This window comes from Linepithema humile, chromosome 3 (assembly GCF_040581485.1).
Source record: "Linepithema humile isolate Giens D197 chromosome 3, Lhum_UNIL_v1.0, whole genome shotgun sequence".
NCBI lineage: Eukaryota > Metazoa > Arthropoda > Insecta > Hymenoptera > Formicidae > Linepithema > Linepithema humile.
The window spans coordinates 30,580,857-30,606,638 of NC_090130.1; the positions used below are offsets into that span (position 1 = coordinate 30,580,857).

At 34.0% G+C, this 25,782-nt stretch overlaps 5 protein-coding genes across 10 annotated transcripts; 3 read left to right on the top strand and 2 right to left on the bottom strand.

The window, feature by feature from the left end:
* The first annotated feature begins 260 nt into the window (after nucleotides 1–260).
* Nucleotides 261–2,766, top strand: Vha26 (V-type proton ATPase subunit Vha26). Its single transcript, XM_012362971.2, has 5 exons — nucleotides 261–490; nucleotides 1,057–1,232; nucleotides 1,407–1,575; nucleotides 1,705–1,888; nucleotides 1,963–2,766. Exons 1-5 carry the CDS (start codon nucleotides 458–460, stop codon nucleotides 2,079–2,081), a joined length of 681 nt encoding a protein of 226 aa, XP_012218394.1. The 5' UTR covers nucleotides 261–457; the 3' UTR covers nucleotides 2,082–2,766.
* Nucleotides 2,767–2,902: 136 nt separating this feature from the next.
* On the bottom strand, nucleotides 2,903–5,562 carry Rad60 (DNA repair protein Rad60). 4 transcript variants are annotated; one of them, XM_012362969.2, is made up of 7 exons: nucleotides 5,441–5,562; nucleotides 4,723–4,827; nucleotides 4,480–4,537; nucleotides 4,160–4,352; nucleotides 3,762–3,956; nucleotides 3,500–3,644; nucleotides 2,903–3,426 (listed from the first exon to the last, which is right to left on the bottom strand). In XM_012362969.2, exons 2-7 carry the CDS (start codon nucleotides 4,793–4,795, stop codon nucleotides 3,143–3,145), a joined length of 948 nt encoding a protein of 315 aa, XP_012218392.1. In that variant the 5' UTR covers nucleotides 4,796–4,827; nucleotides 5,441–5,562; the 3' UTR covers nucleotides 2,903–3,142. The 4 variants fall into 4 exon arrangements, with proteins under 4 accessions (XP_012218392.1, XP_012218391.1, XP_012218393.1 ...); XM_012362968.2 differs by lacking the exon at nucleotides 5,441–5,562 and adding an exon at nucleotides 5,172–5,392; XM_012362970.2 differs by lacking the exon at nucleotides 5,441–5,562 and adding an exon at nucleotides 5,152–5,392 and having other exon boundaries at nucleotides 4,223–4,352.
* Nucleotides 5,495–8,616, top strand: Dus3 (Dihydrouridine synthase 3). Its single transcript, XM_012362966.2, has 5 exons — nucleotides 5,495–5,633; nucleotides 6,138–7,461; nucleotides 7,693–8,060; nucleotides 8,140–8,268; nucleotides 8,350–8,616. The coding sequence occupies exons 1-5, from the start codon at nucleotides 5,548–5,550 to the stop codon at nucleotides 8,420–8,422; spliced, it is 1,980 nt and encodes a 659-aa protein (XP_012218389.1). The 5' UTR covers nucleotides 5,495–5,547; the 3' UTR covers nucleotides 8,423–8,616.
* Nucleotides 8,545–18,265, bottom strand: LOC105669830 (uncharacterized). Of its 2 annotated transcripts, XM_067351812.1 has the most exons (6): nucleotides 18,124–18,265; nucleotides 17,742–17,943; nucleotides 17,077–17,273; nucleotides 9,466–9,696; nucleotides 9,078–9,221; nucleotides 8,545–8,876 (listed from the first exon to the last, which is right to left on the bottom strand). In XM_067351812.1, the coding sequence occupies exons 3-6, from the start codon at nucleotides 17,101–17,103 to the stop codon at nucleotides 8,709–8,711; spliced, it is 570 nt and encodes a 189-aa protein (XP_067207913.1). In that variant the 5' UTR covers nucleotides 17,104–17,273; nucleotides 17,742–17,943; nucleotides 18,124–18,265; the 3' UTR covers nucleotides 8,545–8,708. The 2 variants fall into 2 exon arrangements, with proteins under 2 accessions (XP_067207913.1, XP_012218395.2); XM_012362972.2 differs by lacking the exon at nucleotides 17,742–17,943 and having other exon boundaries at nucleotides 18,124–18,261.
* On the top strand, nucleotides 11,516–25,782 carry LOC105669825 (serine/threonine-protein kinase OSR1). 2 transcript variants are annotated; one of them, XM_067351802.1, is made up of 11 exons: nucleotides 11,516–12,074; nucleotides 16,468–16,605; nucleotides 18,225–18,637; nucleotides 20,101–20,213; nucleotides 20,543–20,793; nucleotides 20,973–21,145; nucleotides 21,980–22,217; nucleotides 22,416–22,530; nucleotides 22,723–22,994; nucleotides 23,137–23,323; nucleotides 23,444–25,782. In XM_067351802.1, exons 1-11 carry the CDS (start codon nucleotides 12,025–12,027, stop codon nucleotides 23,519–23,521), a joined length of 2,028 nt encoding a protein of 675 aa, XP_067207903.1. In that variant the 5' UTR covers nucleotides 11,516–12,024; the 3' UTR covers nucleotides 23,522–25,782. The 2 variants fall into 2 exon arrangements, with proteins under 2 accessions (XP_067207903.1, XP_012218388.1); XM_012362965.2 differs by having other exon boundaries at nucleotides 11,517–12,074; nucleotides 20,973–21,138; nucleotides 21,982–22,217.

Sequence of the window (25,782 nt, forward strand, 5' to 3'; positions counted from 1 at the left end):
GAAAATCATCGTAAAGAATCGTAACTCGATTACAACGCTAACTATATTCAGCCAAGTATAAATATTATTGTTCGAGGACTCGGACCGAGATCTCGGATTGAGTTCTAGCATCGTGGACACAAGGCTTTACACCGTGGTGTAAACTAAGCCATAAAAGTTTTTATTTCTCACGTTTCTGCTCCTAGGGAAAAATTACACGATCGATGCCCAGCATTAAAAAAAAATACGTTCACGAATGGAGTGTCATCTCTCGGAACTGCGCTATCGCAGGATGCATTTCGGAACGGTAGTCACGCTTTGGGTCATATGACCGACGTTACGCGATGATTGATGTGTAGTCATAGGCGTTGACTTGACTTCTTGGTGGTGTATCTCGTGATCTCGAGTTCCTACGAGTCTTCAAGAATTACCTAACGAATTTCGTATATCTCTTCGAGGAAAAAATACAGAAGACATTATGGCTCTCAGCGACGCTGACGTACAGAAGCAGGTTAATAAAGAAAATCTTCGCTATTCTTTTAAGACTACTCTCCAATGTTGCTTATAGCAAATGTCGCGCGTATATACTCCCGCGCTATTAATATCTTTCAATTACTTATTTATAATGTCATGTTACTATTTTCCTTAAATATGCGTCTCGATACATCTTAAATGTTTTGTATTTTATAGGTATTAGATTACATTTTCATAACTTTCGAGATTATAACTTAAAACGGGAGCGAAAATGGAACAAGATTGCAACACATATAAGCACTAGATAAAATCAAATAAATAAATAATTATTTATAAAATTTCATCGTCAACTATATTTTATCTACAAATGTTTTCATATTTATCGGAATATTTTTAATATTGTCGAAATTTTTCATCTCTCTAAAGATTAAAAGATTGATGATTTTAGCTGACATAATTTGGAGAATGTGTAGTTTTATATATTTTATTACATGTTTTATGTGCATTATTTGAAAGATACGATATGGAGATATCATTTAAAAGCATTAAAATTTAAAAAAATCTATTATAAATAATTTATAAATAAAAAATGGTTTGTTACAGATCAAGCATATGATGGCCTTTATAGAACAAGAGGCCAATGAGAAAGCAGAAGAAATAGATGCTAAAGCAGAAGAAGAATTTAATATCGAGAAGGGACGTCTAGTGCAGCAACAGCGTCTTAAGATCATGGAATATTATGAGAAAAAGGAAAAGCAAGTTGAATTACAAAAGAAGATGTATGTATAGAAAACTAATATATTTTATTACATATAATAAATAATACTAAAATTTATTAAATTAATCTATATATAATTTTAAAAAATTTTCTAATTTTTATTTTCTTAGTCTTCTAAAAAATTAGCAGATTATAAAATGATTTGCAATATATATCTATATTTTTATTCTTACAGACAATCTTCAAATATGCTCAATCAAGCTCGATTGAAAGCTTTAAAAGTACGTGAAGATCATGTACGCAATGTACTTGAAGAAGCTAGGAAGAGATTAGGTGAAGTAACTCGTGATACAGGACGATATAGAGAAATTCTTCAACTGTTAATTATTCAGGGGCTTTATCAAGTAATATTTAATTTCAATGCCTATTATTATTGTTCTAATTTTTATATTAGTATTTTTTGTTGTAATAAAAAAAACTAAAAGAATGTTTAACATCTTGAACATTTTCTAAGACGTAATTTATTTTTACAGTTAACAGAGACAAACATTACTCTTCGTGTTCGTCAAATTGATATACCTATTGTAGAATCTCTTATTGACGTTGTTCAACAACAATATAAGCAGAAAACTAAAAAAGACGTTACCCTGAAAATCGATTCCGATAATTTCTTGCCTGGCGAAAGCTGCGGAGGCGTGGAATTATTAGCATCCAGAGGTAACTATCAAAAAATTAATTCTTATATCAATATTATATGTCAATTAAAAATAATTTTTAATTGTATTTTGCAGGACGTATAAAAATCAGTAATACTTTGGAGACTAGATTAGAGCTGATCGCGCAACAGTTGGTCCCCGAGATCCGTTCCGCTCTGTTCGGACGCAATCCAAACCGCAAATTTACCGATTAAGTTACCTTTCTTGACAGTTATTTGACTATCCAAAACATTCCCTCTTAATAGCAGATTATTATTGCATTATCATATATCGTGTAGAGTAAAATTAGTGTACTACAATTTGCTGGCCTTTGTCAAGATTCTCATCTTGAAAATTGTCTAATATTTTTAATGAAAGTATTCAATTGATTACCGTGCAATATTTATCGTTACAAGAGTTATGAACATAACTCTTCTATCATTTTATCTAATCTTTAGCTTAACAGGTAAAAGAAAATCATGAACATAAAAATGTATAGTTATCAAATATCTCACATCCATTTAACTAACTGTTAATATTCTTGTTAAAATCAGTGTTCATAAATAAAATAGTATTTCTTCAATTTTCTCAAAGGCAATTAGGAATGTTAATGCGGACAAAATGTATGTTAATAATAATAATTAATGTTACTTTGGCTGCTTATGTTAAAACGAATAGCAATCGCAAGAAGAATGTAGTATAGTCAATATATTGTGCAGTCGTACAAAAATATTAGCTGTGCTTTATATGTATATACGTATACGATACATATATTTATATACGTATAGAGCATATCAGTATGTTATGTACATTATGTATAAAATGTAATGATGTAACAGTATATAAATATATTATTCATTGTTGTTTTAAAAATACAAGAGTTTGATTTTACGAAAGTAACGCATGTTGTATTATTACTTAAAGTTTTTAACCATACAATGAACAATTTTGTGTGTGTGTGTGTGTGTGTACAGACTTTATATATAATTATCAAATATCCGTTTTTTTTCATTGGGTTGATATCTAGCATACATCATTTACTGCAAATGATATAATTTATTTATCTGTTAATTACATTTTTTTCATCATTTCACAATTGATAAGAGATAAATTTTAATATAAAAAAAACATACATATGTGTGTGCAGCAATAATAATAAATTGCAAAGTGATGATAACAATGATTCATTCAATTAATATAAAGTGAACACAAGATATAGGTTGCAAAAATGTTACAAAACAATGCAAATAACTTAGAAAACTTATTGCTATTTTTATTACATATGAAGATCGACGCATGCTTCTCCCTCGAGATCTAACGAATCCGGAGTATCGGTCGGACTGATCTGTTCTCCATCGAAATAAAGCTTCAGGCTGTTCTCCTTCACACCGAGTTGTTCAGCGCAATTAGCAAATAGTGCTTTAAACTGCTGATCCCTCCTAAGTATGATTATTAACGATTGCTTCTTATTCGCCGTTTGTACTTTAATGCTACATATATTTTCATTATCGCTGCTACCCTCGGATAATGTCTTCATACCCGGATTCACTATACCGCCATCTATAAATATAAAATAACACTGTTCTATCATTATTATCGCTATTGCTTCTACATGTGTTTTATTTATACAAACCAAGTATATCTATAACGGAAAGTTTGAGCAAAGCAGGAGTATCGCTGTACTTGACAATTTTATCCTTATTCATAATTAGAATTTCATCTATGGAAACATGTTCTAAATCAGCGTAATGCTGAAAAATCTTTTGAAAACAGTCATGCTATAATAAAAAAAAATTTAAAGTTATATTTATATGAATATATCTATTATTAAATATACGATAAGAATAAAGATAAAAGAATATTCTATTATCAGCTAATATAAGTGACATACATACTTTACGTATACTTAAACGATCCAGTCTACTCGATCTCCAAAGTATTTTTATATGCAACTCATAGTTGTCATCTTCACAAGCATCATCATCTGACAGTGTAATTATATCTTTTTTACATGATTCGGGAATTGATACAAAATTTTCTTCAATAGAAATTAACTCCACATCACATTGTAGATCATCGTTATATGGAAACTAAAACAGTAATATAACAACTCTATACGCCTTCTTGCATATATACATTCAAATGTATAATACATATACATATACAATATTTATTTTAAAAGTAGTATGAATAAAATATAAAAAATCTTATAAAGATAATTATTAAAAATTAATTTCTGATATTTACAATAGTACATATAAATACATATATAAAAAAAGGAAAAAAAAATTACCCTTTTTTTCTTTCGCCTAACAGTAGTATAATTAGTAATACCTCCACCTTTTTTTCTTCTTACCGTCTTACTTCTAGTTTGAATACCATCATCATTCAATTCATTATCATTCTTTTCATTACTATTTATTTCTAATAATATAGGAGAATTTGTTTCTATGCTATTTAGATTTTCATTTATTTCTTGCTTATCCCTAAAAAATAAAAAAATTATTATAAATATTTTTCATATACCTAAAATACACTGTAAAAAATTCAATAAAAAGCTATTTTTGACACTAAATCTATAAAAAATTTATATATGATATATATAATACATACTTTGTAGGAAATTTTTTGTTAGTAAATATCTCCTTTTCAAAACGTTGTCTCTTCAATGCTAAAATATGAAATGTCATATTTAAAAAATAGTCTATTCTGATATACATATTATTTTTTCTATATTTGTCTTTCAAATATATGTTAACACACAATTAAGTATATGTTAACACGTTTCCTGTCATGTAAAGTCATCAAAAATCGGTCTGACATAGAAGGAACATTGTGATAAATAAAAAGCATTACCTTTTAAGCGAGCAACAGAGTTTGTATATGGATCATCTTCATCCGAAGAACTATTTAGTACAAGATTATCCATTTTAAAGAGTTATAAATTTAACATAAAATCTCCTGAAATAAATAATACTCACCATAAATATAATTTGTACTATATAAAATAATGTTAAACTATGCATCAAATGTAATTTCTAAAGATTAAATTCTGTTAATATGATAGAAAAAGAAAGTCTCAAAAATTGAAAACAAAAAACAATATTATCGTTTTCCAAAACAATAATTTTAAAACAAATATTTCAATTTAATGTAATATCCTATTGTTATATGAAATTTTTACCGTGTCAATATAAAATTTATGTATGTAAAACGTACAAAATCTGATATAATATACTTAATTGCTAATTTTTCTTTGACACAGTTTTTATACTTATTGTTTACCTTCAATTAACTACGTATACCTCATTATATTAGAAAGACTAAAGATGGATTAAGAATATATTATTTATCTGTTTAATGCCCGATTGATAGCACTAAAGTTAAGCACAGTGTTTTTGACTGATGCAGGATTAAAAATATAGATTTCGAGAGGTTAAAAGTAATTAGAAATGTTTACTCCTTAAAGCCAAGATGGTTCAAAGCCATCTTGTCCATACCAGTCTACTCTAATCCACTCTTGCGGCATTTTGTTGTATCTTGTTATAAAATAGAGTATATAAAATAGACTTACAAATTAACTACTTCTCTCTGTCATTTTCATTTGTCAATATTCGACTTCACTTTTAAATGGATGTTTGGTTTATATGTTCATACCAATGGTCCGTGCTGTAGGAAGAAATGGCGGATTACAACGAAAAGTGTGAGGATTATTCGTTTGATTATGGCGAGGATAAACAAAAAGGTGTTTGCATGATAAAAAATGAGTACGTAAATATATTGCAAATATTCCATCAATCTTGGTGCAAGTGAATTTTATACAAATTGCGAATGTTTATTTTTGTGCTAACCTCCAAACGTTGTTCCAGTCACATGTTCCAGTCGCATTTCTGAACATGATTTAACAAATATAATGTTTTAATTCTTTAATTCACTGTTTAATCTCCTTTTTATTATTTAAATTTGCAAAAAATTAGATTTTAAAAATTAATTTTTTTTTTAAATTGTGTATTGAATAGTAACTTGTCTCAAATGATACATTTAATGAGAAATTCTGTTCAATATAAATTTGTATTCCTTTGAATTTTAAATATATAAAAGTTACCTGAAGATATTTTGAACATTACTAGATTTGTTAATAAATTTTTAATAACAGCTAATATTTGAATAACTTGAAAAACCATCTTATCACTTAAAAACTATCTATAAAAAACTAATTATTATTTGTTATTTATTGTTATGTCACAACTAATATGTATTTAATATTGTAGATTTATTATTGGATATAATGTGAGACACTCGAGTGAACAGTGCTTACTAGAGACAGATAAGAAGATATCTGTGGATGCAAAAACTCAAGATGCAGATGTGGAATTATTAGATGAACAACCTGCTAAGAAACTTAAATTGGATGAGAAGAAGGAGAAGCTGAGAGGTCAAAATAAGGCAAGACCACCTCCGTTCAAGGCTTCCAGGGAGTTGAGTTTATGTCCTTGGATCGCAGATCAAACAGTGGATCAGTCTGAAAGAAGATGTCTAAATCAGCGCTGCAGTTTTCTGCATGATCGAAAAGAGTATCTAAAGATCAAACCACAAGATATTGGTACAGAATGTCATGTGTTCAATTTAACTGGCAAATGCCCAAGAGGATTTACTTGCAGAATGGGATCCCAGCATTTAACTGAGGATGGCTTCAATGTTATTGATAAAAAAAAATTTGAAGAATACAGCAAACGCCCACCAGCCAGCAAAAATCATTTATTTAAGGATTTACAAAACAAACTACGCAAACGTAAATACAATTTCTTCAAGGCGGAGTTGATTGTTAAAGCTAATGATCCATCTAAAAAAAAGATGCAGAGTTCAATAAATGAACCAAAAATAAAAAATAGCCCGCAATTAAATATTACAACTACAGAATTTACTAATATTCCTAATAACAGCAATGGCGAAAAAGTGGAAAAAGATACCTCAAACATCAGCAATGGTGAGAAAATTAAAACTGACACTTCTGATTGTGACATCTCGCATGAATCGAAGGAGTCAAAAATTGGACCCGTGGATGATAGCGATTTGATCAAATTACGGCAATTGGAGAAGAAAAAGATTGATTGGAGAGACAAGATACTGCTGAGTCCATTGACGACGGTAGGTAATCTACCGTTTCGAAGGATTTGTAAAGAGTACGGCGCCGACATCACCTGTGGCGAAATGGCATTGGCGCCAAAGATACTGAAAGGTGCGCAAGAAGAATGGGCGTTGGTGAAGAGGCATGAGGTTGAAGACATCTTCGGCGTGCAGCTCTGCGGCAATAATCCAGGAGTGCTGACACGATGCGCCCAACTGCTGAATCGCGAGATCGATGTTGATTACATCGATCTGAACCTTGGGTGTCCGATCGACCTGATTTATAGGCAAGGCGGTGGCAGCGGTATGCTCAATCGATTGAATGTACTTGAGACTGTGGTAAAATCCGTTAGTCAAGTATTGGACATACCATTATCGGTTAAAACCAGAACGGGAGTTTACATAGACAAACCGATCGCGCATAATTTAATGCCGAAGTTTCGCGACTGGGGTGTGTCCATGATTACTGTGAGTAAGTCCATTGAATTTACGTTTTTTTATGTGAATCGGTCTCTTTTAAAAGGCCGCAATATCTCTATAAAATGACATTTTTCAAGAACAAAAAAAATTTTTGAGAATTCTAAGGAATTAACATTTAGTTATTTATTTTGTGATATAATAAAAAATGTAGTCTTTTCCAAAAGATTAATGCACAATTATCTTTTCTAATTTATATTAACCAAATGATTATTTTTTCAGGTTCACGGCAGGTCTCGTGAACAAAGATATACGAAACTAGCCGACTGGTCGTACATAGAAAGGTGCGCAGTGGCAGCGCAGCCGGTACCCGTATTCGGAAACGGCGATATCCTCTCTTTCGACGATTATCAGCGAGTGAAGGAGATTTATAATACGGTGCAGGGCATCACTATTGGGCGCGGAGCGCTGATTAAGCCATGGATCTTCACCGAGATCAAAGAAAGAAAGTTGATCGATATATCAAGCTCGGAAAGATTCGATATTCTCAGGAAATACACAAATTACGGGCTCGAGCATTGGGGATCCGATACCCGCGGCGTCGAGGCTACCAGAAGGTTTATGCTGGAATGGATCTCTTTCCTTCATAGGTAAACTTTCTTTGGGAGAATGTTTGTGCTTCTAAAAGTTATTGAAGTATTAGCAATTTCATATGGAAATATGTTAAAGATATGTCCCTGTTGGAATTTTGGAGAGGCCACCGCAGAGAATCAATGAAAGGCCACCGTACTATCAAGGTCGTAATGATCTAGAGACATTGATGGCCAGTTCCAATTGTGCCGATTGGGTGAAATTAACGTAAGGCGACTTTTCAAGACTGTTATATTTTTCTCGAGATATTAATTTCAATTACTATTATAATATTAATTTTTTTTATAGCGAGATGTTACTCGGAAAAGTGCCTGACGGATTCTATTTTCTACCAAAGCACAAGGCAAATTCGTGGAAGTAATTTATTATAAAAAAAAGAGAGGTTTTATAGGAGCGTTCTAAATTCTCGAATAACTTAATATTCTTGTTAGATTTTTCGTAACAAATAATTCATAAGAGAAAAGGATCAATCATCAGGTAGGATGATGTTGGATACTTGTTATATTTCATTTTATCTGCTTTTATAATGCAGTGAATAAATATTTTTAAGAAAGATCTTTTTAATACAAATATATGCCCTCGAATAATTTATCGCGGTTTTCACGTTAAGATATTGATTTCACTAAATATACGAATGCGCTATTGAATCAGTAATGATGAGTTATCTCGCCAAGATTAGTGACCGGCCACATGCACTCGCATCCACTGGGGATTTCTTTTGTAAAATGTTCCCAACATTCGCCTTCCCAACGACGTCTGACTAGGGACAGGAGTCGACTTCTTTGCACGCAGTGAAATGTTGGTTGAGCACATTTCTGAAAAAAAAGTATTAAAAATTTTTTAAAAATAAATTTAAAGTTTTTCTCAGTAAAAATCTGACAAGATTATTTCCTTGCGTTCAATGCATTTAACAGATAATTATTAATTTATTTTTTCTTAATCGCATTATATATATTTTTTGCTCACTAAATTTGTGCTGCATGTCTATCTATTTGCGTCACTGTATATAAATTTACCTGTATAGATCTTATTGTTTGATCATTATAGCCCGATGAATAACTCTTACAGAAGATCTCGTAATAATGCGGGGGTTGGTACTCGTAATCGGGATCGGTAATTTCCACTCTTTTCGTTATTGTCTCGCAAAGATTGCGATATTCCTGTGTTGCAAAAAGAGAAGATTAATATAAACATTTATCTCAATGTGACGCAACGATATCAATAAACGAATTCGAATCAAGAATGACGACACAAAAAATAGATAAAAGGAACTGATAAGAACTTGTCAGAATTGGTTTTACAAAATTTGATCTTTACAGAAATTGACTTTAAAATATGTATTTGAATTTTCTTGAATGCTTCTTCTGGTGAGAAATGATTCGTTTTCTGAAATAGTTTACTAACGGGCATCAAATTTCTGTTATCTCTCTCCAGCTGTTGCAGTTCGTTCACCACACTTTCCGCGTTGTAATCCTCTTCTGGCAGATAAGACATATCTCTTATCACCGGTATATCACGTAATTCATAGTAGTGCCCAGGTTGCTCAGATCTCAAGCTCTCCTTAATCAGCTGAGTGATATTCACTCTTCTGCTTAGGACGCAGGACACGTGGCTGAGAATAAAGAATACGGCGATCTGCAAGCAAAATATGCGTTTAAAAAATAATAGAAAAAAAAAAAATAAAACTCCAAGCTTCAATTTTTAATTACAATACTTTTAAACAGACGTTACAATTCTGACATTATATATAAAAACTAATTAGAGTCCAATTTTTTAAGTTCATAGAGCAACATACATATTGTTTTTTTCTAATCTTGATTCAACTGGAGTGAATTCTGCTGTAAAATAAAAAATATCAACTGATTCCACATATCGCGCAACTGTACACGTCTCATTGTTTTATCAGTGACACAGAATCGTCAATATTCTCTTGAACATTCGCGTATTACGTCATAATGATAAAACCTAAACCTTCGACGGAGGTCTCAGTCAGCAGCCTTTAGCGACCCATCAAACCTGATAAAGCGTAAATCGCGCGCGGAGGGTCCACTCCGTAAGTAGGAATGAAGGTGGATGAATCATTCGTTTAGAGTACTGCAACTGGCGAAATGGTTTCGCTAATGTGTATCACGAAATATAATATGTGCATCTCCAATTTCTCCTGCGAATTCTTTGTTTTCGATTTTCTTCCTTGAAATCATTTCAAATCTTATCTCTCATTATGTTCAAGAATAATTTCTTGAAAAAAGAGAGAACACTTCTCACACAATTTTATACAGATCTATCGCAGCTGTAATCTTTCGACAAATAAAGGCAGAATTTTTCACTCACACAAATATCGCTTGAAAATCAATGAAGGATAAGATCGTAGTATTTAGAATAAATTAGAAAATATATTTGAGTATGTGAATCTCAGTTCTGAAAAAAAATAAATTGAAAATTTTAAGCTAATTGAATTTTATATGAGCTACGATTTCTATAAAACTTGTAAATGTGGAATTACAAACTTCACATTTACGCAACCGCGTGTTCAAACTGATTTTCATCAAGAATGCGAAAGGAGCTTGCAACACGTAATAGATGGTCTATCAATAAGAACGTTGAAATCTTATCAATAGAAATAGCTTGCCTACGGATCGGATTATATATATATATATATATATATATATATATATATATATAGTTAGTCAGTTCGCAAGGTCGGCTCTGATTGAGCTGACGTGCTGCATGTGTCGTATGATGCAAATTATTCTTCCCCGCGTCATCAATTTAATTCACCGAATGTGACGACAGAATATACGCACGAGATAATACGTTCTTCCAGCTTCCATGGCGTCTTGGATTCTAAGTAATGTCAGAGCCAATAAATGCTGTAATAAGTAATCAGGTGATAGATCGAGTAATAAAGAACCAACAGAACCTTTCAATAGAGTTTAAGTCGATGATGTCTTTTTTTCTACATATTGAAGAGCGTTTATCGCTCTTCGCTGTACATAAGAAGACTCTCAGTAACGCAAAATAATTCAGAAGTCGTGAAACTTGTCAGCGGCGGCCGTTGACAGACATGACGATGTAAAATAAGAATCCTCTCGATAGTCTTTAAATACATCTTCGCGGATCGAAATATTGAAAAGATTTAAGGATTGCTATTGATCAGCCATCACTTAAAGAAATTTGACTGAAGATATTCAGTCATCGATAAGACGCAAGTTAATCATGCTCACAGGAAGGCGAAACCGCAGTGCTAGTCTTTAAAAGAGATATTCATAAAATAAGAATATTCATGAAAAAAGAAGAGAGAAGAAGAAGAAGCTAAAGTGATGCACAAGGTGGGAGAAGTACGCAGACTACGTGCCGACTTTCAGCATCAGAGCGACACGCTGCATCACATACACGCGACAACACTGTGCCAATGTGGGGTAGGTAGTTATCCAATTGACAGTGCCCCCGTCTGACATACATAGTTCAGTCACGACTGCGGGTACAGGATGGATCCTAAGTCTTCTCCGCTGAATGCGTAGCCGACAGTCGTTCCTTCGAAATTGCGCTCGCCACGCGACGCTTCCTCAACGCTTCCGAAATCGCACCGGCGTCATCGCGCGTCTCAAACAGGATTATATTTTGACGGAACTTTCGCGTTGCGGTAAATAACGAAGGATATATATATATATATAAAGGACGATACCACGTCGGCGAGTCGTGAATTGTGAGGATAATGTCAGCCCAACGAGCGTGTTTGGATCCGAGCGATCGGTGTTTTATTTGCGGTGAGAATGAGCTCGGTCAAGGTTGACGATTGTCAGTGCGACAGCTGTTGAGAATTCTGAAGATTCCGCTGAATACGTTATTGTTGATTTTCAACAAAGGGGATAAGAAGACGGGAGATACCGACGAGATTCCAACGCGAGCTCGTACACCCTTCAGATCCTTCGTCAGAGATGCCATCGGGCTAATACTGATATCATGGCAGCCGATCTTTACGCGAACGGCTCTGTAAAATCAACGTCTACCAGGTGAGACTGATTAGAGATAACAAGTGTGTGATTACCCTGCATCTCATCGATATAATATCTTAAATCAAATTTCCGTAAACGATAACTGACAAAGCGACTGATCAACTCAGCGATCCTTAGGTTTTTCTTTAAAACGTTAAACAAACGTATCAACAACTTTTGAACTTGTTATACGAACATTTAAAGATAAGAAATTAATTAAGCAATATTAACGAATATTGATCAAAGAGAAGAATTTACGAGAATTTAAGAGAAATTGATGAAATCGATCATATCATATCAAACGAAGGCTCATATTTCTAAGCGTAAATATGGTCATCCGTAAGCTTCTGAGTTTTATTTGCCTATCAAGATGGCATTTAATGTCAACGTGACATCAGAATCAGATAGGCCACGTCTAACACTAAACGCAGCCCCGTTCGATTCTAAATTTTATGCCCGATTCCACCAACGTAGATTAACTTTAATCTCGGTTCAACTTACTCTTCACCTTTTTTTAATTCTTAGAACTAGAAAAAGATGAAGAGTAAGTTGAACCGAGATTAAAGTTAATCTACATTGGTGGAAATGGACATTATTCGCCTAATTTAACGACCGCGTTCAATGTCAACGTGGAAATAGAAATGTTAATGTGACGTAGAAATAGAAAATGTGCGTGTAAAAAGTTTAGAAAAACAATTTTAAATATTTCTGCAAGAAACAAAGTATGGAAAATGCGTCTTTTGTTCGTAACAATTCTCTAATACACGCATATGATGACACGATAATTTTGTAATGTATACGATGAAGTCTTGATGACACATCAAATACAACTGTGTAGTGACATTGTTTATAACGACCGTTTCTAAACATATTTCATCTAATTTCATAGATAGATGTAAACGTGATCGCGAAATTGCTTCATTTCCGGGTGTTAAAGGCAATCATAAAGATATATGATCAATGTTAAATTGCAGTGTTTACAGAACACTTTTATTCTAAAATTTATTCAAAATAGATAAAATATTTGATTACTTTTCTGATTGGCAAATATCTTCTCTTTTAGAAATTGAGCAAAAATTTGCTTAATACGATTTCAAGATCAAAGGATGATTCAGCAATCAAAGGTGCGAATTGTTGATAAATGCGATAGTTTTCGGTTTTTGCAAACAATTTCAGTGACAATGAAACCGTTTAATAGTTGCTCGACTCTCTGAGTTAATAAGCAATTGACCCTCGGTTTGCCGGTCGAGTAAAGGTTTCATTGATGAGGAGCAGCGTTATTAAATGTACTTAAACGAGAGCAAAATTCGAAAAATCTCGACTCCTTAAAAATTCTAACAATTATTAATGTAATCGTCACAAGCTGTCCCATTAATTGTACTTCCTTCAATTTTCTGTACTTAAAACAAAGCACATATATAATCAATTTTAAGGAAAAGATGATAAAGTGTTGCTTTTTTGTAATAAATAATCTCACAGCAAACTATTAATGATGCAAATTGTAAATCTATGAATTAATAAATGTAACATAAATGTAATCTGTAAAATATTAACTGATAAATATTTATTTATGAACAAATATTAATTGCAGAATAAAGATAAATCAGTATCAAGTAAATAAAAGTGTGCAGTTAAGCAGAATAAATCTCGTATCGCACCCACTTACAGCAGAATAAATCGAAGGAATTCAAATTAAAGCCATATTTGAAGATTATAAATCCTCCCAAGAAAAATACGCGGTCAATTACCGTCTAATCAATTTACAGTCCGAACATGTGACCGATTATTATTGCCATATATTAAAACTCGTAACACGTGAGGGCAAGCATTGAATTTAATTATGAAATGACAAGATCATATATAACCTTTTTTGTGATACCGTTTTTGTGATGTCAAGACGAGCTTTTTAATTAAATTAAAAAGACTAATAATTAAATTACAAGAAGAATATATGACTTTTTAATTTAATAATTTAATAGTTTACGTAAGTGCCAATAGTAGTCGATGTGCAAAAAAACATTGTATCTTCAAGTTTTATATTTTTTCAATACTTTTTGAAACGCGTACTCTTTTTCATGTACCGTCATCGAAGAATTGTCATCAAGACCGTGACCTATATTATAGTCAGCAAATTGAAACGCACCGATATTACAATAGTCATAATTCCACTGACGATGATCAAGAAGGCACATTTGTTTGTCCAATTGTACACGCGGTGACTAAGATCGATGCAAAGTCAATTCAATAAATCCACATGTCGCTAGAAATTCCGCAGCAAACGAGAATCCATCAATTCATACGGATATGCGAGCCCGTTGACGAATCTACATCGAATATCGCGAATAGACTAACAATAACGTAGAATCTGTTATTGTCGAGCAAATATTTGAGAATATAATCAATTTTTCACCTCAATTAAGATGAACATTTGCTTCGAAATAATCCCCAATTACCTATTAAATGTAATATCCGGAGTCGAGAAAATTGTTCGGACTTGTAAAAAAAAGAAAATTTTTTTTTTAAATTAGCATTTCTATTTCTTATTTTAATTGTTTCTATTCATCTATAAAATAATTTCCATATTAATTGACTTATTAAGCAAAATAAAGCACATTTTCGGTTATAAAAAAATGTTAAGATCTGATTTTGCTTCGAGATGGAAAATCATAGATCGGGGAGAACGCTAAATGCATAAACGAGTAGAATAGATAACAAATAAATAGAATGTTCGTTATGTTGCGTGACACGATACGAGGCGGAGGAAATGATGGAATGATGAAAATTTGAAGAGTGTATCGTGGCCGCACATAAACTGAACGTAGGCAGCAGATGACGCGGCGACACACGCCCATCGGTCAGAAACTTAAATTTGCTGCTAGACTAGCGACGACTTTTAACCCAAATATTAGGAGTTATCCGAGACAATGGAGAGAAGCAGGGAGATGACAGACAATTGCCTATTTTCGTCAGAATTAATCAAATAAAATAATAAGATGAAACCATATTAAAGCAAACAATTGAACAAAATTAGATACAAAGTTTGTTTTCGACATTTCCTTGATAATAAAGAACTTATTTTTGCTTTTTAAATAAAACGAGGCGAAACGTAAAGAAAAAATATTAATGACTACGTGCTAAAATAAGATATCGTCTACCGGGATACTCTAAAAGGTCGCAGGTGCCATTTTCGCACGAGTCCCTCATGTTTGAGAAGATAATTAGACCATTAGTTTGGCGTAAGACCGTTATAGACTTGTTAATCGTAATCAGGTGATGCCTGAAGCTGAGAGGAAAGCTTCTTGTTGATGGTACAACCGGTAGATGATGTCACGCGTCGCGTTATAATTGGATCAGTTATTTCAAAAACTACGTAGATTCAAGAACGGAAATTGCGTCCTTCTTGACACACGTAACTAGCTATGATTTTTCAAAATTATGTCATGAGATTCTTTATGAGATCTCCGCGATGTTTCTCACTGTCGTGAATTCGCAATTTTTATGAAGAATCAAATGAAATTAATTAATAAAGTGCGAAGAATTATATGATACCAACAATATTTCATGTATTAAAAAAGATTTACATCTTAAATTTCTGCATTTTTCAATTTCAATTCTCGCATTTTGCGATTCTTTCTGTACATCAATAAAAAACAGGATAAAAATCATCAAAAGGGAGCAGGACTAGTGTAATGCGAGCTTACATCAATCACCATCGGATTATTTTTAGCCAGGATAGGGTCTACCCCCTTTGCGGTGGCTAAAAATAGCCTGTAAGACCAGTCCAGGCCCAATTATCTCATCTAGATATTTAGGTGACAATCGACCGACCGCCAATTTAGAAATATTCCACTCGAAGCCAGGGCCTTCAGCTTGATGTGAATAATCCTTCACGTCTCGCGCGCATTAAAAATCAGGCGTTTACAAGATCCTGCGCTCTGCCAATGAACAGGATCATCCAAAAGAAATATTCGAACTAGTGCTCAGAAACTTGCGAATGCAATATTTATGGAAAATTAAAATTGTTTGTTTCGAAAAATTCAAATCGATTAAAAAATATAAAATTGTGATATTGAAAAATGTATTCTTAAGATGTAATCTACGAAAATCCTTTCTATCAATTTTTCCACAATTTTTAATCCCTACAACATTGAAGAATTGATCAAAAAAAGGTGTAAGTGTCAGAGCAAGATCTTTTAACAAATTCTTTAAACAATATATACATATATTTCTGTAAAAAAACAAAAGATTAGCGTTTTTTTAAATGCACGTGTAACTTGCTGGATTTTAAATATGTGTAATTTGCGCATTCCATTAAAATATGACATTTACAGCATTTTTGATCAAGTTTTTCAATCACATGATTGTCTCGCTTGATATGCAACCCGTGTTACAAGCGCGTATCTGTTTGCAGAGCCGTAGGCAGCATGGGGCAGCGTAAATCCGGCGCCCTGGGAAGCCTAGGCGCCGCGGCGCCCATATCAACAGAGGAGGAGCAGTTAAAGTTCCAAGACAGTCGATTTCTGGCGACTTTAGTGCTCGGCAGAAGTAGGTGAGTGACCGAGCGTGACTGACTATCTAGTTCGTGACGGAAATCGAGGCACGTGATCGGTCCCATGCGACCCACTTCAAGATCATAGGATTAGATTGCACACATTGTGTTGTAAGATTAATTGCAAATCTCATCGAATCGATTGTGACAAGAAATAATCAAATAACTACGTGTTGTAAGTGCTTATCTCGCGATTTGTTATTATACGTAGCCCAAAGTTATATGTAGTTATATTTGTCACATTTGGGACAAGTTTTATCGAGATGAGTGGCATGCTTATTACGTGTTGTGTAAACATTGAACATTTGTCAGAGATTCAAGATTAAATTAAAGAATGTCGCTGAATAATTCAAGCACAAATGTTAAACGATAACACTTTTAGTTATTGTAAGATTTAAATTTTTGCACGATTGCATCAAAGATTTACTATTTGACAATAATAATAAAAGTACGAATAAGATCGGGACTTACTGTTAAAATATTCATCTTTCCAAACATACTGGCGGATCCGGTCGTTTCACGAAATGCGCAGTTTTAAAGGTCGGGATGTGACGAATAGGGTGTGAAATTACTGAATCAGGATCGCGTAACGGATGGTCGGTTTTATATACAACACAGGGGAAGTACCTGCCATTCTCTTGAGTAGAAAAGGTCATCGCAAAATCCTCCTGTAAATAAAGAGCAGCGATAATATCCGTGGGACGCAGTAATTGAATTTCCTAATCGCGCACTATGACAATTGTTAACAACGGATTGCGTCGATTAAAAGATACGTCGTATCGATACGAACGCGGAATCCTGTTTACCCTGCGACCTCTCGCTACGGAGATAATGACCATAGATACATAAAAATTAGCACGTATCTTAAAAAAGAAATGATTATAAACGTTGGAGAATCATCTCTCTTCGCAAAATTTGTTTTTTAATCGATATGAGAAATTGGCACTCTTCGTGCGACTATCACGTTTATAAAATATATTAATAAATAGAAAAAGTTTGACAATAGAAAGGCATGGATTTTTGATCGTGGTCAAAACTACATTATTTTCTCAAACGATTAAAACGACCAACGTCATTGATCGACTAATATTATGTTCACACTATTTGATAATTAGGAGCATCGCCTCGAGTCGTACCATTGATTGTACCGACAATGTGATGGATGGCACTACGATTAATTTGTTGTGCATGCGGGCTGACCGCAGCTCGTGATCGTTGTTTCTCTGAGAAACGTCAATCGTTTCAATGAATCCAGACGCGAGATAGTTATCGGTGGGCCGCATTCTTGATGGGCCTACACATCTCAATAGGCATCTTCATAAACACTTCATCATAACCCTGAAAGTATTCGTGTCAATATTTCTCCAGCGATTTTTCTTTCATTTCTTTTTCCTTTTTATCATCATAAAGATGTAACGGAGAGGTCAGTCTCTAATCTATCTTCTAGTTTTATTTTGTTAAAGTTTTCAAAACTTCAAGAATTTAACGTTACATATTTGTTGCCGTGCGAATACGTACCTAAAAACTAAGGTTAAATTCGCGCGCAACGCTTTTTCGCGCCAGCGCGTTCAACCTACATCAATCGCTACGAAAATTACATAAATCTTTTTCTTTTTAAGGAGAATCTCGCCGGACGTGTTGCCGTCTTGTTCGCCCGGTGTGTTCCGCCAGAAGTCGTTTCGTTCATCCACGCCGCCACCGCCGCCGAGGAAGGTGCCAATACCAGCACGGACGTCACCAGTTGCGCGGGACGGTCGAGCTGTACCTGTAATCGCAACGAACAATCGCTACGCTCCTCGCGCAGCCACCCCTACTGTCACCACTGTCCCTGTCGCACCACCACGTGATAGCGGCTCGCGCACCGCTGTCGGTACTTCGCTATCGCTCTCGTTGTCGCGGGGTGCCCGAGCGACCAGCAAGCACGCGCGTCTCGGCCCGGCACTGGCCAGCAAAATGGCGTCCGCGAGCTCCTCCACGGTCGTGCAGGGCTGGCCGAATACCAAGGACGACTACGAGCTCAAGGAGGTTATCGGTGAGTACCGATCGCCGAGCGAGATCGTCAGATCGTACGCCGATCGCGCAGTCGAGCGGAAAGTCGCGCGCGCGCGCCTCGATCGAGCGCGCTTAGCTCGGAAACGCGCACCGGCGCGACGTCGATCTCCAACGTCTGGTAACCGTCTTTTTCGCAATAGCTGTGCATCAGGCAAGGATAGCGGCGGCGACGACGACGATGATGATGCCGAATGATGCCAGATTCGTCGTTTGCATATCGATCATACGGGTCAAACGTGACGGCTCACAACGGTTGTTCGTCGTGTTGTTTCGCCGACAGGACGACGGTTTTGCTAATCCCGCTCGCGCTGTCTCGCTCCTTCTATATGTGTCCTTCTCGCACTCGCGCTGTCACGCAGCACCCGGTGCTGCTGTACGAAAGAGCGTATATCCTATCCTAACCTAGTTAACCTGCGCCGGAGATCGAAACGGTGCGCGCGTGTCAGTGCTGTATGCGTACTCAAAAATTGGTGGAGAAAAAGGGCGCTCCGTGCAGTTGGGCGGAGCTGTGAAAAAAATGCAAAATTATATAGTGTAATATAAAATTTTTTATTTTTTTCTATGAACAATTATGAAAGAAAAAGTATACACGCAACAAATGCAAATGTTATTTTGACGAGAAATAAGTTTGTCTTTTAATTTGCATTAATATCTTTGACAATTAACTTTTTAATTTACTTTTATATTTTTTTGTATATAGAGTATATTTTTTTATAGAGAAAAACGAGTGAATATTCGAGTATTGATTTATAGAGAATTTGCATATTTATCTTGATTCTTTAGAATGAACGTGGACTGCTCCAAATTAGATCAATCATTATAGTACTCGAAAAAATAAACATTTTATGTGTGCGATAGTATTATATAATTACATTACCACTTACTAGTATGTTACATTAAATATTTTAAATTTATATAGTATAAATATTTTTAATAGAAAAAAATTCTTATTGTATTTTTAAGTACCATAAGATTAACACACAATTTAAAAAAAAAAAAACACATTATGTGCTATTTCTGTGTCCGCAGTTTCGAGTGTATTATATTTTTAAGAGCAGGAACGGCAGCAAGTTTTGTTAGCGAAGTTAAATTATTTAGCGTCGCGGCGACGCTTAGTCGCTCCGTTTTTAGCCGCATTTTGAGGCGTTTTATTTTAGCACAAAACACCGCAGTATTGCAAGCAGTAAACTTAATATTGCTTTCAATGGAAATTTTAAATAATATCGATATTCGATACACGATGCATCAAATATTGATGCTTTTTAAAGTTGAAGTATTCTTAATTTTAACTATTATATAAAATATTTACTGTATATATTTTAATTAAATAGTTTATCAAGCCGTTGAATCTTGAAATTTATTGAGTAAAATGTAGTTTTAAAGTATGATTAATGCATTAACAAATAAATAAGTTATATTAATAATCATTTTATTAAATTGCAGGAGTTGGAGCAACCGCCGTGGTGCACGCAGCATTTTGCATTCCACGACAAGAGAAATGCGCAATCAAAAGAATAAATTTAGAAAAATGGAACACAAACATGGACGAATTATTGGTGAGTTTTATTGTAACCTTGACGCAACGATAGATAAATATTAAATACATATCTCTTGATAAGATTTTTATATATTGTATGATTCATTGGATTAAAATTTTATTGATTATACTACGTCTGCTTTATCATGACAGATATTTATATTAAGCATAATAATATTGGTAATTATTTCTATTTCAATGAAATGTTATTCTAAAAGTAAAATCTTAAAGAAAATTTATTTTGATATATTTTTTCTTCAAAAATACCTTAAATCAATTGTTTTTACATTAAATTTATTGAAAGATGAAAGATATTATTAATTAGGACATTTTTATGTATGGATTTAGAAAGAGATACAGGCGATGTCTTCTTGCAACCACGAAAACGTCGTGACGTATTACACGTCGTTTGTGGTGAAAGAAGAACTCTGGCTGGTTCTGAGATTACTAGAAGGTGGATCATTGCTGGATATTATCAAACATAAGACCAGGACCACCAATTGTAAACATGGAGTATTCGATGAAGCCACCATAGCCACAGTACTTCGAGAAGTACTCAAAGGACTCGAGTATTTTCATAGCAACGGACAGATTCATAGGTACCCTAATAATATATCTTCTGGATTGTCGTTCTATTTTTATCTATACAAAGCTCTAGACTTTCTTCCAATATATTCTTATATTTTACTATTAGAAACTATAGTATTAAAAAGAAAGAAAGTGACGCTATTTTATTATCTACGTACATAAACGAATTTTAACAGCAGAATAATATTAGGGACATAAAAGCCGGTAATATCCTACTAGGCGAGGATGGCACAGTGCAGATCGCCGATTTCGGTGTCAGCGCGTGGCTCGCGACCGGACGCGACCTGAGCCGGCAGAAGGTCCGGCACACCTTTGTCGGTACGCCGTGTTGGATGGCGCCCGAGGTCATGGAGCAGGTGAGAGAGGAAAGTAACACTACAGACTTCTTAGCCTGCGTGTTCTCTGTGTTTATATTTGTATATGCGTTTGTTGAATGTACACGACACTATTGGAACGGAAAGCGTGTACGTTGGCGGCGAAGCAAATAGTAAAATACGCATTTGCCATCGTTGCGACGATGCACACGCAGTTTGTACGTGTTAGTGTCGGTTTTGCCGTTGCGTGCGACACAAGGAAATGCTTTTATCATCTTGTTAAGTCAAGAATTAATTTGAGTTAGCAATCATGTCATTTGTTGAGCATGATATGATCTGCGTTAGGCATGTTGTACAAGTAGTCGCATAGAAAATTGCGCTGAAAAAATATTACACATCACACGATTTGCTACGATATTATTTTCCATTTAATTCTTCGCGTCATTATTTTACTTTTGTTCTCTATTTCTGCATTATGTCTGCATACTTATTAGTTTTGTTTCAAGACACCAGTTCTTATAAAAAGGAACTTTTGTGTGCAACATTACACACTGATTGTACATGTTTTGCATTTAATTTTTATCAAGTTGTATGTACATATTTATGAATAATACACCTGTCTAAAAGCTTTTTAAGCATCAATGCTTTGCAGAAGGCAATTTTGAGAATAGTTATGGCAAAAATTGATGTCAAAAAATATCACCAAAATATTTTTTGGTAACAGACCTCTTTGTGTATGAGATTGTTATTATAAATCACGTTTTTTGGCAAGAAAATTCTGGCAAGCATGCGATCTTTAGCACGACTTCACGAGATATTGGCAATCTTTCCGTTACATACCGGCTAGTATAAAATCAATTATGATATGCGTATCTGTTTGTGCAGGACCATGGCTACGATTTTAAGGCCGATATTTGGTCACTTGGCATCACGGCGATTGAGATGGCCAGCGGCACGGCGCCGTACCACAAATATCCCCCGATGAAGGTCTTGATGCTTACGCTGCAGAACGATCCACCGACTTTGGATACTGCCGCGGACGACAAGGATCAGTATAAAGCATACGGGAAAACATTCCGAAAAATGATAGTTGACTGTTTACAAAAAGATCCTACCAAGAGGTCAATCGCACTTTTTGCTTCTGCCTCTTATTTGATGTTTTCTGATACAATTAAAATAGAAAAAGAAATAAATAATATAATGAGAAATTAACTAACTTAAAGATTGTCTGCAATGCTATTATGTGATTACATATGGGGATTTTTAAGTAGACAAAAAAAATATAGAATATAAAATAAATGTAGTCTTTATTATTTCAGACCAACAGCTACCGAACTGCTGAAACATCCTTTTTTTAAGAAAGCCAAAGATAAGAAATATCTGCAACAGACTTTAGTGGCAATTGGACCCAGTTTAGAAACGCGTGTACAGAAAGTATGTATTTGCATAAAAATAGCAATATCATAAAGAAGTAGTTCTGAGTTATTCGATATAAATTTATATTTCTTTACTTTTTATCGAAACTACTAATTAAAGTTGGAAAAACTATCCTTATATTTCTAGCCTTATATTTGTAATATTAGTAATCTTTTTGCACGATATTGAGAGAAACTTGTCGTTTCACAGGCATCAAAACGACAACCTGGTACGTCGGGTCGCTTGCATCGAACGGTGACCGGAGAGTGGGTCTGGTCGTCTGAGGAAGAGGACAGCGGCGGTTCGAGCGGTGATGAAGGCGCCAAAGAGACATTACCGGTTAATACCATCGAAAAAGCCAGCAGCGACGAGGAAGCCGGCGAACCCGATGAGTATTACGGTCAAATCAAGGTAGCACCGAGTCAACTCGCGATACCAGCTACCGAACAAAATGTTCCTATAAACTTGGTACTCAGATTACGGTACGTGAAACTCTCATTACTTAAAAATTGCTCACAAGTTCAATTATTTATCCGATTTTTTATTTTTATACAAATTTATTGCTATATTGTAAATAAGGAAAATGATATTTAAAGTAATATTGCGTGTATATTTTTTTTGCAGAAATGAAAGACGGGAACTTAACGACATTAGGTTTGAATTCACCGTCGGAGTGGATTCTGCACAAGGAATCGCGGCGGAGTTGGTCGCTGCGGGTTTAGTCGACGGCAAAGACGTTGTGGTGATAGCGGCAAATCTGAAAAAATTAATAGAAAGCGGTGGACAATTGCGGACAGTGACATTTTCCTTGGTAAGTATCAATGTTACGCTTAATATTTAATATTATTACACATTAGAATTATGTTCTATAATTTTTTTCAATTTTTCGTCGAATGCACAATTACCACAAATCTTTCTTTTACTGATACAGAACTCTGGCTATGCGGCAAACGAAATACCAGATGACAAAGCGTTGATAGGATTTGCTCAGATCTCTCTCACCGATTAAACAGTCTCGATTGCGTTCTGAATTCTCAGGATAATGTTCTTAATTGATACATTCATCATATGTCAAGATCCAGAAGGTACTAAAAGCTAACGAATCGGCTGGATACTACTTCTCGAAGTGATGATAAAAAGAAATGCTTGACATGCATACGTGCACATACAAGTGCAGTTTGATCACTGAACTAGTTTGCCAGCAGATCTTAGCTTTTGATACTTTCGTTTCTTTCAGATTTGATTGCAGGGCGTAGATATTCGAAACACATATTTGTTACAACACATCAGTAGTAACGAGCTGCTCAAGTGTGCGTCTGTTAAATAACATCATCAATGTATATGTTTCATATAAAGACAATTGAACGGGGCAGATATATAAAAACGCTATCATCCACATACTGGCTTAAGGGTATACACTTACTCTAATCAATAATGGCTGTAGTTTTGCATAACCGAATTGTGTCATCCATATTGCATCAGTTATGTAAATATTAATATTCAATCATTTGTTAAGTTTTTTTTTCTTTATGATTGATGTATCAAACGGGATAAAGATACCATGCCGTATCTTATATAAATAGGTAAATTTAGAAGATCGAGGAAGAGAATATTTGATAGTTTAACTTATTTGTTCAAGGCGTAAGCAGTTTCTTCTGAATAGCAGGCTTTTAGTTACATAAAAAAACCAAATTAAATATACACAGAGTTATCTTGTCTATGTATCATATACAAATTATATAGTATATCTTATGCTTTATGCTAGGAAGGAAAAATAGAGAACGTTGGAATAAAATAAAACTCTTTTGTACTTAATTAAATAGACTTACGATAGCAAATATTAATATTTTCACAGTTTGTAGACGTAGCGAGAAAGACATGGCCGAAAAATTTTTACCTCGTACGTCTTGAAAATTTTTAAATTAAGTCATCTCTTTGTAAAACGTATCGTAAAATGGATAAAATCAGAATCACACATATGTGACGATAGCAATTTAAAAATAATCTTTACTTTACGATTTCGCAGATAAAGTGTTCACCATTTCTACATTCTTGTATCTACTGGAAATCGTAAAGCTATATGGTTAAATTTTTATTATTTGTTACATGCTTGCGGATATTTAAAATTATGCTTTATAGTAAAAAAAAAACAATAAGTAAAAATATCATTTTATGAAATTTAAAAAAATATGTTTTAATATATATATATTTTTTTTTTGATGAATTTTATATGAAGGGTATAATATTTGTATTTTACTAAATTTTTTATAAATTTAGAAATAGAATCAAATTATTCAAAAAATTTATCAAATTACAGCTATGCATAATTAATGTGATTCTGCAGTTTATCCATTTTTAGCAATTGCGATCGTTACATGTTACAATGATGTGGTAAAGGATGCCCCCGCATTCCGCAGCTTTCAATATTCTGCAAATATTATACACATGTAATATTTCCATAAATTTTCGTTACTCTTATTGTTAACGAATGGTGTTTTAAAAGTTTGTATGCGACTCCGTATTTTTTTTTGCCATATTGTGACATTACATACATACAAACTCAAGATTTGCCGAGCAAATTCAGTTGTAATAATTATTAAAATACAAATTTGTTAATATATACATACACATATATATATATATGTGTGTGTATATATATATATATATAATAATTACATATACTTCGAATTATCAAACCAATTACATGGTTTAATTAAATTATATAGAAGACATACTTTTTATGCTTAATACGCGAGGAGTAAGCAATTATTGTTAAGCTGCAAATGATAATAATAGTGGTTACTAGTTTAAGTAGATTTTTACAAATAGTTGTATTCACATACACACACGACACATGGCACTATATCTCGTAACACTTAGAATTTTTGCACTACGTTTTACTGGCAGAAAGTTTTAATCGGTTTGAAATAGCTTGTATCGTCACTACGTGCCTTATCCGGAGAATAACGCATTCGTTGTATCGAAATTTGTGTTTTACCTTATCACCGAAGTTCAATGACGATTCAAGTCAGGCGACTGACTTTTCATTCGCAACACGATTAAAACGGTGCCAAATAAAGTGTGCTGTACGTAGCGATTAAATGTATATCAAGAAAACGATAATTTATTTGTATCAATATCAAATGTCGTTTTGACAATGAGATTCATTGTACTTTATTTCATTATAATGATAATTATGTAAGAATTATGGACTGCAGCAGCTGAAAATGGGTAATGGTACTTAACGCCGATAAAATTCTTCGAGAATCA

Bases quoted from the DNA above. Each gene is read 5' to 3' on its own strand.
- Vha26 (XM_012362971.2), top strand. From the start codon at position 458: ATGGCTCTCAGCGACGCTGACGTACAGAAGCAG. The intron at 491-1,056 runs GTTAATAAAGAA...GGTTTGTTACAG, and splicing joins ACGCTGACGTACAGAAGCAG to ATCAAGCATATGATGGCCTT. The intron at 1,889-1,962 runs GTAACTATCAAA...TGTATTTTGCAG, and splicing joins GGAATTATTAGCATCCAGAG to GACGTATAAAAATCAGTAAT.
- Rad60 (XM_012362969.2), bottom strand. From the start codon at position 4,795: ATGGATAATCTTGTACTAAATAGTTCTTCGGATGAAGATGATCCATAT. The intron at 3,957-4,159 runs GTAATTTTTTTT...TTACTGTTTTAG, and splicing joins TTAGGCGAAAGAAAAAAAGG to TTTCCATATAACGATGATCT. The intron at 3,645-3,761 runs GTATGTATGTCA...TTTTTATTATAG, and splicing joins ATCGTTTAAGTATACGTAAA to CATGACTGTTTTCAAAAGAT.
- Dus3 (XM_012362966.2), top strand. From the start codon at position 5,548: ATGGCGGATTACAACGAAAAGTGTGAGGATTATTCGTTTGATTATGGC. The intron at 7,462-7,692 runs GTGAGTAAGTCC...TTATTTTTTCAG, and splicing joins GGGGTGTGTCCATGATTACT to GTTCACGGCAGGTCTCGTGA. The intron at 8,061-8,139 runs GTAAACTTTCTT...AATATGTTAAAG, and splicing joins TGGATCTCTTTCCTTCATAG to ATATGTCCCTGTTGGAATTT.
- LOC105669825 (XM_067351802.1), top strand. From the start codon at position 12,025: ATGGCAGCCGATCTTTACGCGAACGGCTCTGTAAAATCAACGTCTACC. The intron at 12,075-16,467 runs GTGAGACTGATT...ATCTGTTTGCAG, and splicing joins GTAAAATCAACGTCTACCAG to AGCCGTAGGCAGCATGGGGC. The intron at 22,218-22,415 runs GTCAATCGCACT...TTATTATTTCAG, and splicing joins CAAAAAGATCCTACCAAGAG to ACCAACAGCTACCGAACTGC.
- LOC105669830 (XM_067351812.1), bottom strand. From the start codon at position 17,103: ATGTTTGGAAAGATGAATATTTTAACA. The intron at 9,697-17,076 runs GTAAGTCCCGAT...TTTTGCTTGCAG, and splicing joins GAAAGATGAATATTTTAACA to ATCGCCGTATTCTTTATTCT. The intron at 8,877-9,077 runs GTAAATTTATAT...CTTTTTTTTCAG, and splicing joins AAACAATAAGATCTATACAG to AAATGTGCTCAACCAACATT.